This window comes from Loa loa, assembly GCF_000183805.2.
Source record: "Loa loa unplaced genomic scaffold supercont3.253, whole genome shotgun sequence".
NCBI classification, from domain to species: domain Eukaryota; kingdom Metazoa; phylum Nematoda; class Chromadorea; order Rhabditida; family Onchocercidae; genus Loa; species Loa loa.
Window position 1 is genome coordinate 7663 of NW_018108433.1, and position 9692 is coordinate 17354.

A 9692-nucleotide genomic window follows, 5' to 3' on the forward strand; every position below is an offset into this window, starting at 1 on the left:
ATTATTATTATTACTATTATTATTATTATTATTATTATTAATTATTAATATTATTAGCTTTTGGAATGAATACATTTTAATTCCAAAGAAATATAAAATGAAGATAGTCAGGAAGATCATGATAGGTGAACTGCATCAGACTGCATATTTCAGGTCAGTATAGAAAGGCATCAACAAATAGTTTCTCCTCAGCAGCAAAGTGCACCAGCGCAGCAATTACCTCAGGCATATTATCCTCAGTATAACCAGAGACGCCCAATGCTTGCTGTAGGTTTTGAATGGTTTTCTTTGATTTCAATAATGATAAAATGTCTGATTTTTCAGTTTTGTATGACCCATTACAAATGATTACTTTTTAATAATGGTATTTCCGTTTGTGCTAACGCTAAAAACTTTGACCAAATATGTTCTTCCTCGTTAGCGACGTAGAGAAAAAAAGGTGTTTCAATTATGTTATCCTTAAGGGTTTCGCAGTCCGCGGACAAATACCGCAGCAGCAAGCTACTGTTTATGCACACCAACAGGGACAAATGATGCCTCCTCATTACATCCATGTGCAACAACAATCAAGACTTTCTGGACAGCCAATGCCAGTTCATTTCCAGCAGACAGTCTCTTTAGAGCAGGTGAAAAAAATCTGATTTCAGCAGAAAACGAAAGAATATCTTAACTTTTTTACGATTTTTTTGTCATATGTTTATTCATTTCCCGACTTCGCAACAAATGTATCGCATTTCACATTCATTATCTCGATTTTAACCTCTGAATTCATAAAGTCTCATTCCTTTCGGCATTTATCTGTTTTGCTTTACATTTGAAATATTGAAATGTTCAAAGAAAAGTCACGTTGCTGCTTTTTAAGGATATAGGCGCAGCTGGGGGTCAAATGCCTGTTGCCGCTCCTCCTCCCAAGAAAAGAAAACGACCAACTAAAAAGCAGTTGAAAGAAGCTGAAATGGCGCAGCAAGCTGCAGCTGCTGCGGCAGCGCAACAGCAGTTCATGATGGAGCAGCAGATGAATAACCGAGTGCCTTCTGCAAATGCTCATACGGTGGATAGGCCTACAGTCATGTCACAGGTTGTATATATATGCAGTTTTGTCTTCATCAGTTTACAAATTAATCGCACTGTTGTTTTATGTAGGCTTATTAAAAACACTATAAACATAATCAAAATATTGGTATTTTAAACGGAGTGGGTTAATTTCCAAACTGTGAACTCTCGTAAAAAACAGTTATGAACACGAGAAACTCCATGTGTAGATTGTACACATACGGAGGTTTCTGGTGTACACTCAGATAACTATGCTTTTTAGTGCTTTGCATAATAGCAAATATTAGTAGCTTATTCAGGTCCTGTCGAAGTACTCAGGTTCTGTGAAATAACTAATGTGTAGTTCTTCTTACACCCATATTAGGGAGTTTAAATGGGTATATAATGATAAATCTTGGTTTCCAGGTAATGCATAGTGGACAGCCGAATATAGGAATAACTTATGCGCAACATTCGCAAGGGTATCCTCCACAAACTCTTCGTTCTCCTCCGGCTGTTTCTGCACAAACAGGACCAGTGATGCAGGTTGTTCATTGAAAAGAATTTTTTGACGAATTTGGAATTGGGATTATATTCTAATTGTGATTTATAATTCGAACTATTGTTTGATGGTCGCCTTTCGAATCTTTCACAGTAATTTGTTACTGTTTTTAAAAATTTTCAGAATCCATCTTCGAATTCTTCCTTTTATCAACAACAAAACGTTTGGATTCCACAGCACCAGCAACAAGTGCGTTTTAGGCTTTTTATTTTTTTCATGGTTTTTCAGCAAAGGAGACAAGGAAGTTTTATCAGCTATATTCCAAATTTTTTAGTTTTCCATTACCTATTTCCCTGACGTTCTTCCAGAACTACTTGTTTATCATAATTTTTTATTTGCTTAAAATTAGGGTAGTGTGCTGAGGATATATTATTGTTTTTAAAAACAAGAATTTCGATGTGATGATTTTGAATTCCAGATTATGCCACAGCAACGGACACAGATGATGTATAGTGGTCAGATGCAGCATCACTGGCAAAATAATCAGACGCATCATCCACGAATGATGTATCCTCAAGCGGATAACGGTTTGTTTGTTAGAAAATGATTGTTAATGTTACTGCGTGCATGATGTGTGACAAACATTTGGAGCATTCTCAGTAAATAAAATTTTTGTCCTCAGATCATACTATATTCTAATACAAGATAACTATTATGGCGCGTTACTGTGGTAATTATGAAAAATAAGCGATATGTCACCACAATAAGACAAATGCTTTGATAATAGATGTAGATCACGTAAAAATTAAAGCATTTAAAATCAAAGCAGATCTCAAAGAAATGTGATTACTCCTGTTTCGAAATACTGGTTCTCTTGCAGTATCCGATATGAGTGCTGGTTCATCTGGCAGTGTCCATACATCTCCTATGACTAGTCGAAATGCGTCCATTGACTACTCACCAGCATCACAGTCTAGCAGCGCGATGTCGCCATTATATCAGCAACAGCAAGTAAGCTTAGATTTTTCATGAAATGAATAATTTTAATTTGTTTAGCAACATTTACTCGACAATATTTGGTGAACTTAGGTTTTTAACCAAGCTTAATTATGACTTATGCAGCCAAATATGGTTTATCAGCAGCCACCAAACCAACAAACACCTCCATCTGGTTTAACTTATCCGCAACCTTCATCATCACAACAGCAAGTAGGTGTTCCTGCACGACCTCAGCAGCAACAAACAATGCCAGTGCAAATACAAGAACCACAACAACAGCAACCACCTCCGTTCTCTGCAGAACAACAATGTCTAGACATGCAACCGAAGAGCTGCTTGCCGGTATTACAAGGTGGAGGCGATTTTGAAATGGATGATGAACTGGGTGCTAATATTGCTGATGACTGTAAGTTGTCTGCTGGTTGGTAATTGTTAATTTTAATTTTGAAGGTATTTTAACTTTAAAAAATGCAAATTTTTGGTGCTGCAAATATAAATTTCATAAAACGAATATCGAAGGTGTCAATTAACATATTGCAAATATTGCAGCTATTGATAGGACATTTCATTTTTAGGTGGCGATTACAGTGATTTGGATTCCATTGAACCAATGACCGAGTCGAGCGAGTTTGGGGCCACATTGATGGCTTCCCATCAACAGATGCAACAACGGCCAGCAAGTACTCAGCAACACATACAGCAACAACAGCAGCAGTACTATGGTCGTATGTTGCCTCCTCAAAATCGTTACGACATTCAATTACCAATGCAACAGCAGGGTGTTGGTTACATGCGACAAATGTGTAATGAAACACAAATGCGGCAATCTGGCTTTCCGGGTGCTCTCAGTCTATCTCAACAACTACAGCAATCACTTTCTCAGGGTTATTCATCACAGCAGCAACAGCAACCACAAGGGACAACCAATTTATTTATGAGTCCACCATCACAGCCAAATTGTTCCCCTAGCCCTTATACTCCTCGATCATCACCATTAAAAGATGGCAACAGCTTTGCTACCCGACAGCAGCAGCAGCAGTCGAGACATATTGCAGTAACACATCAGCAGTATGCGACATCTCCGTTACCGCAACAGCAACATCAGTCTGTTCGTACACCACTTAGTGCTCCACCAACTGTGCACTCACAGTCACAGCTGCATCCAAATTGTGGACGAATTGATGATTTACGATCATCTCGATCAGGTCGGTTTGCTTATTATCAATTCATTTTGTATTTAATGCAACTGAACATGATTCCGCACTTTCCATGTAACTGTAAAATGAGCTTAGGATGACTAAACTGAGAAATAGTGAGTTCATTACCGAATGATTCACCCGTCTTTAGATAACTTCCATCATTGAATGCTTTTTGTAGCGGAATCGTAGTGGTTCTACTGCATTGAAAAAAAGCTCCTCATTTGGTTAAAGTCGAATGTGTTCATATATGCCTCTCTAATTATTATAATGTTGGAGACGTTTTTTTGAGTATAAATTTGAAAACCATTCACTGTCTCGACCAATGATTTAATAGGCATTACTAAAGGATTAAATCTGATGAATAACATTTAAATCCAAAAATATTTTCAGAAGGTGAAGCAACGCCGCGAGCGCCAACCACTGATTCAAACGTCGCTTCCATTGAATATGATAAGGATCCTATCAATTCTACAATAGGTACACATGAAATGTTGTTTCTTGCGTTACCTTTAAAAGTCGCAGAAAAGTTAAGAATCTGAAAAGGAAAAGATCTAGTAGGAAGAACTTGCAGGTTCTCATCGAAACTGGTCCACATTAATCAATGTATTATTTACTTGGTCACAGTGGAGTTTTTAAATGTTTCAAAGAGGACGTCATTTTATTGATTACTTCACTTTTCATCTGTTTAACTGCAAAGAACTTGAGCTTTCCACCTCGCCCGGTTCATCTTTAATACTTAGTAACTGATCGTCTGACTCATTATGTTTTTTATTGTTTGCTTTGAAATTGTCTCATTCAGATGCAGTAGTTATGCGAGCACTTTCGGACCAAGACAGCCTTTCGTCGACAAGCATTTCGAATTATTTTCGTGGGTCACGAAATCGTTCATCAGCAAATACTCAGTCTTCGACGGCTGAACAGACTGGGACTAATGACAGTGCGTATTTCATTTTTCATTTGTACATTTGATCGGTAGTTGTTCATTTGGTTCTAAATTTAACTGTTCTTAAATAAGTGAACTCTTACAGATTTAATTTTATTGAATAATGTGTTATAGTAAAGTTGTCATTAAGTTGGGTAATTTGCACATCACTTAAAAGATATAAATGCCTCTACCCATGCAGGAAAAATGATGGGTAACAACGTCACTGTTAGTGTGAGATCAGTACCGATGAATGCGACCAAACAACCAGGACAGTTTCAGAGCTCCCAAGAAAGTTAGTATTATTTGTTGGCAGGCTGAGCGAAATGATTTATATAAGCCAGGCTGTACTACTGTTTCGGTGCTCGTCTTCATTTAGTCTGATTTTTGTATAATCTCATCATAGTTACACGAAATTTTTTCAGCTCAGCAGCTTTCAAACACTGACAGTAGTGTGATGGAAGGTTCAGGATTAGGAGCTATTGGTTCTCGTAATGGTCAGGCGACGGGGAATTCCGCTTTCCCTTCAAGTAAAACTTCAATCTCTTCTCAGCAAATGGCTTCTACAAATCGCGATAATCTTCCTGGTGTTACATGTGGTATGTCTTGGATGTTAATCGCAAGTTCCACCTTTATTTTCTTAATCTGGAAAGAGTCCTTTGGTTTTATATTTTATTCTATCAGAGTCCTTGAAGAAAGAAGCATAATATGCCATTATTTCTTTTGCGTTCATTCTTTGTAGCGTGCTTTGATTCGCTTTTAAGGCAGCTGAAGTCCTTCACATGTAATTATTTTGATGATAAGATCCTGAGAAGGCTAACTAAATTGTTTAAATGGTTTTTAGATTGCTTAAATTTTTATCTCAGGTGGGAATAGCGAAATGCATGCTGTAACTTTGTCTGGTAGAAAACAGAAAGATCAAAGAATTAGTGACCGAAGTGGTGACCAGAGGTCAAACAGCACGGTTGAACAGCACCATTTGACCAATGGGCATGAGTCATTGAACATGCTAAAAGTGAGTAATTTAGTTTCTTTTAACTTGTTTCAGAGTGTATTTTGACGCGTGAGAAAATAATTTAACATCTGAGCTTTCCAATATTTTTTTTTGGACATTATCTACGAGTAATGAAAAAAAAGTTGTGTTGGATCGCTTAGATTTTTTTTTCTTTTCTTGCACAAACTGGGAGATACGAGTGCTTTACATTTATGTAATTACTATATAAACGATTTCAAGTACAGTTGCAGTTGAAGAAAGATTGTATGTCGTCGAGAAATTGCTTGGTGCTTTGTCATTGGGATATTACTTAATAATTCGGCCCTCGAAAGTTTTAAAACCAAACTGAGAACCTAAATTTGAAGCAAATACTTTTTTTTTTGGCACTTCCTATCATTATTATGCCAATCATACATCGTTAAATGTTTAGTAACCTTAAACTCTTAAATTTAGGAACGCGGATTTGCTCAGGTATGCAACGGAATGCTTCCGTTATCGCAGTCAAATGATGATGAGCGGAGATTAACAGGTGGGTTGGCTTCAACAACGACAGTAACTGATACGCAGCAACCGCAACGATGTTCCCCAAAAGCTGGAGGAACAGCAAGACGTAGTCGTCGTAAGGCAGATTTATCGCTAGAAGCGTTGTCTTATGATGACGAGGATGAAATTACCGTCCCAACATTTGGCACAACTCAATGTAATTATTTTTGTTGTTTTTTTTTTTCTAATTACAAACTTCTGGCAGTTCTGTTGCTTTCACTTTGGCGCATTGCATTTTTGTATCGGATATATATGTAGAGGATTATAACGGAGAAGGTTTCTTCAGCTAATTTTTTCGAGATAACATTTAAGACAACCATTGCGAATAAAACGGGATCATCCTGTCCTAATATATTTAATACACTGAGAAATTATAAGCGAGAATTTTTGGAATTTGTTGGTGCCCAACAATAGCGATGAATTTTAGCAGCGTATCAAGCTCCGTATATGAGACGTGTAAGCGGTCCCGGTGGTATTGTTGTTGGATGTAGTGGAAGCGTTTCAGCGCAACCTCCTTTCGCAAATATCAGTGTTCAAAGTGCTCAGAATAATTTTTCTGCCACAGTAGCTCGACAGCAGCAAATGTTAAAGCAGCAAGTAAGGAATTTTATTAGATCCGGGTATCCACTTATATACTTTTTAGGTTCAGTTAAGAAAATGTTATACAAAAATGAGTCGTTTCTTTCAAAACGAGCAATTGATCCGAAATTATGCATACCGTTCTGCTGTGATGCTTCCATCTCTGTTCCATCGAATATAAAAGCCACATTTCAGCCGAAAACGTCGTAACGTTTTTGTACAGAGAACAACGGCCTCAGCTAATTACCACTTTTAATAAGTCATTTGTGATCACTGTGTGAGACAGTTTTGTTATGCGATGTTTTTGTTCAGTATTCTGCGCTTCAAGTGGGAGTTCGGTTCACGCTCAACTTTCAAATTAGGTCTGATTTCCTATTTGTGTTTTTTTTTCCTGGCAATTCTTTTTTGCTGTTGGTTCTGTTGTTTTTTAAACCGGTGTAGTTACAGAATTTGAAGATCGTAAAGTTAATTTGCCGCAACTTTAAGGTGCGATAATTCCACTAAACTTTAATGTCACTTCCATGTTTTTTTTAACTGTACCATGATTCCCGTTACTTGCTGTTTTTTCTTATAACCAAGAGATGAAAAGTTGGAACTGAAGACTTAGTAAATGTTAGCGAATGCTAAGTTTTAGAGTTAATGGTTCGTCTGGCCTTTCTCTCAGTTTCAAAATTCTTCATTTTTCTCATAGCGCAGTGCCATCTTTCATCTAAAATCCGGACGTTTATGCCTTAGTGAGGTCCCCAATATTTTATCCTTGTCGTTATCGCATTACAGTATAAACTGTGTAAGACTCATTTTTCCGAGTAGTCTCATTTCTTATCTTTCATTTCTGAAAGTCGATTAGCTCATGTTTGATGTATCTTGCAAAATTTAAAAATTTAGGGTAGGACTATATAGAAATGTCAAAACTTCACTAAAATTAGCTTCACTATCTGCAAAAAAGAGTATCAACTCTTGTCCTGAGGAAGCTAATTTGTATGAAACTTTGGTCTTCGCGCGTAGTTTTGTCCATGCGATCTCGTCATTTTGCGTAGTCATACAATAAATTTGTTTCATCGTTTCATTTCTCCGTTATATTGTATATTAAAAGCATGCAATTCTCCAGCGTTTGATAATTTGTGGTATGTTCTGTACGTTTAACAAGTTTTCATTACACTTTGTTTTATCTCTTCAGTTAAGTGGATTAATTTGATTTGAAATTCAAATCAACCTTGTAACAGTGTGTCTCAATGTTTCATGGTTCATTCATTGTGTATGCGTTATTTTTGCTTAGATATCCGCCACTACAGAACAATTTCCTCACACAATTTTCGGAAGTCTTTGCAATTTTTTTTCTCAAAAAACCCACTTGTGTGCTACTGTCTAGTAAGATAACGTGTGTTATGTGCACTGTCTTTTTTTTTTTCAAATATTGTATGCACGCATGAGGAAAACGTGAAATGTCTTTCGATAATAATGTTATTTGTTTTCCCTGAAGTGTTTTTTGTTTAATTCAAAATAATTTGACAAACCACGCAAAATCTGATGCCTTTAGGTTAGCAGTGTTTAGAATAGGCAGGCAGTAGGCGCTAGCGAATTTATTTCTAGCAGTCGTTTTCGTTTAAATATTATAGTATACATTTGTACATTCGTAATCCAGAGTGTCTTATAAAAAGATGTATGAGTAACATAAGTTGGGGATGACACAGTATTGGTTGCTCATTGCACTGTCTTGCTAATTTCAATCTGTAAGAAAAGTAACTGCTCGGAATTTATCGTTGCACAGAGAATAAATTATTGACAAGATTTCTGTTTTGCTACGTTTTTTCTTACAGAGTTGTTGAATTGAAACTACGAACACATCCCTTTTAAAATTTAAACATGAAGGCCTGGAAGATGAGATTACTCACGCAACAGAGATCGATTTTAAATGGTCAGATTGATAAGATTCTGAAGAAGGCTTTGCACTAAACTGCCGCAAATTTGCTGTTTCGTTCCATACAGTTTTCTGCTGTGGTATTTCGTACTCATTGCATAAATTATTTTGATTTTTGGAAATTGTTTCTACTTTTTCATTTAAATTTACACAAGACGCGACACGTTTTAATGTGTACGTATGATGTGAAAATAAAAATTGTACTAATATGTTTCTCCGTCATTCATGGCAGTTTCCAGTATGCAATGAAGACTCGCATAATCCACGGTGTATCCATGTCCCATGACTTAATAAAAGTCTATAATATCATGAGTTAATAACTTGATTTGAAATTAGTGAGGTGAACCTTGGAGATTACTGTTGTAGGGGAGGATAGGAGAAGGGAATTTGACATTCCATTGAGAAGAAAAAGGATGGGAGGCATGATATGGTTAGTAAATTTTCGAAATGAATGTCAATTCAAAAATTAGTTTAATTAAAGAGGGAGCTCCTGATTACACCTGAAACATGTTGGAGCGTAATTGCAGAAAGGATTTAAAATCACGACTTTGATTAAAGTGAAAGCTTCGACAGCAAGAAATCAAGTAAAACATAGGACCTAAGTAATGGTATCAAGCAAACGAAAGCAACTACAGATAAGTGTGCATGTCACGCGTATTTCAAACCTATTAGAATAAGAATCAATCAAGGAAGGATATAAGTAAATTTTCATTCAATCACAGGCGAAATATTTTGAAATAGAGTTTCGGTGTAGGATCAAATCCTTAATCATGGAAATGTAGTACAAGAATCTGCATGCATGTAGAGAAATATTTATCTCGTTAAACGAAGATAAAACTAAAAAATAACTTCAGTGCGAACATTGGGACGGAAGACTTCTACAAACAGGTTTCGAAAAATGATGGTATGTTGCTTTATCAACTTACCGTTTTATTGACTAAAATTCCTGACCGAAAGCTATGATTCGGTGAAACGGCTAAACAACTTGTAAATACAAAATTGCT

The 9692-nt window shown here is 36.4% G+C and overlaps 1 protein-coding gene across 1 annotated transcript in view; it reads left to right on the plus strand.

Annotated features, from left to right (window-relative positions):
• Positions 1 to 7261, plus strand: part of LOAG_18297 (hypothetical protein) — an 11009-nt gene extending 3748 nt beyond the window's left edge. Inside the window, exons 8-24 of the mRNA XM_020450959.1 lie at positions 154 to 267; positions 465 to 626; positions 863 to 1078; positions 1459 to 1578; positions 1718 to 1783; positions 2013 to 2121; positions 2415 to 2545; positions 2657 to 2939; positions 3109 to 3738; positions 4123 to 4209; positions 4532 to 4669; positions 4857 to 4949; positions 5080 to 5253; positions 5521 to 5669; positions 6102 to 6348; positions 6619 to 6788; positions 6966 to 7261. Coding sequence (XP_020305302.1) covers positions 154 to 267; positions 465 to 626; positions 863 to 1078; positions 1459 to 1578; positions 1718 to 1783; positions 2013 to 2121; positions 2415 to 2545; positions 2657 to 2939; positions 3109 to 3738; positions 4123 to 4209; positions 4532 to 4669; positions 4857 to 4949; positions 5080 to 5253; positions 5521 to 5669; positions 6102 to 6348; positions 6619 to 6788; positions 6966 to 6980 — 2904 coding nt within the window. The 3' untranslated portion in view covers positions 6981 to 7261. The remainder of the gene's footprint in view (positions 1 to 153; positions 268 to 464; positions 627 to 862; positions 1079 to 1458; positions 1579 to 1717; positions 1784 to 2012; positions 2122 to 2414; positions 2546 to 2656; positions 2940 to 3108; positions 3739 to 4122; positions 4210 to 4531; positions 4670 to 4856; positions 4950 to 5079; positions 5254 to 5520; positions 5670 to 6101; positions 6349 to 6618; positions 6789 to 6965) is intronic.
• The last annotated feature ends 2431 nt before the right edge of the window (positions 7262 to 9692 follow it).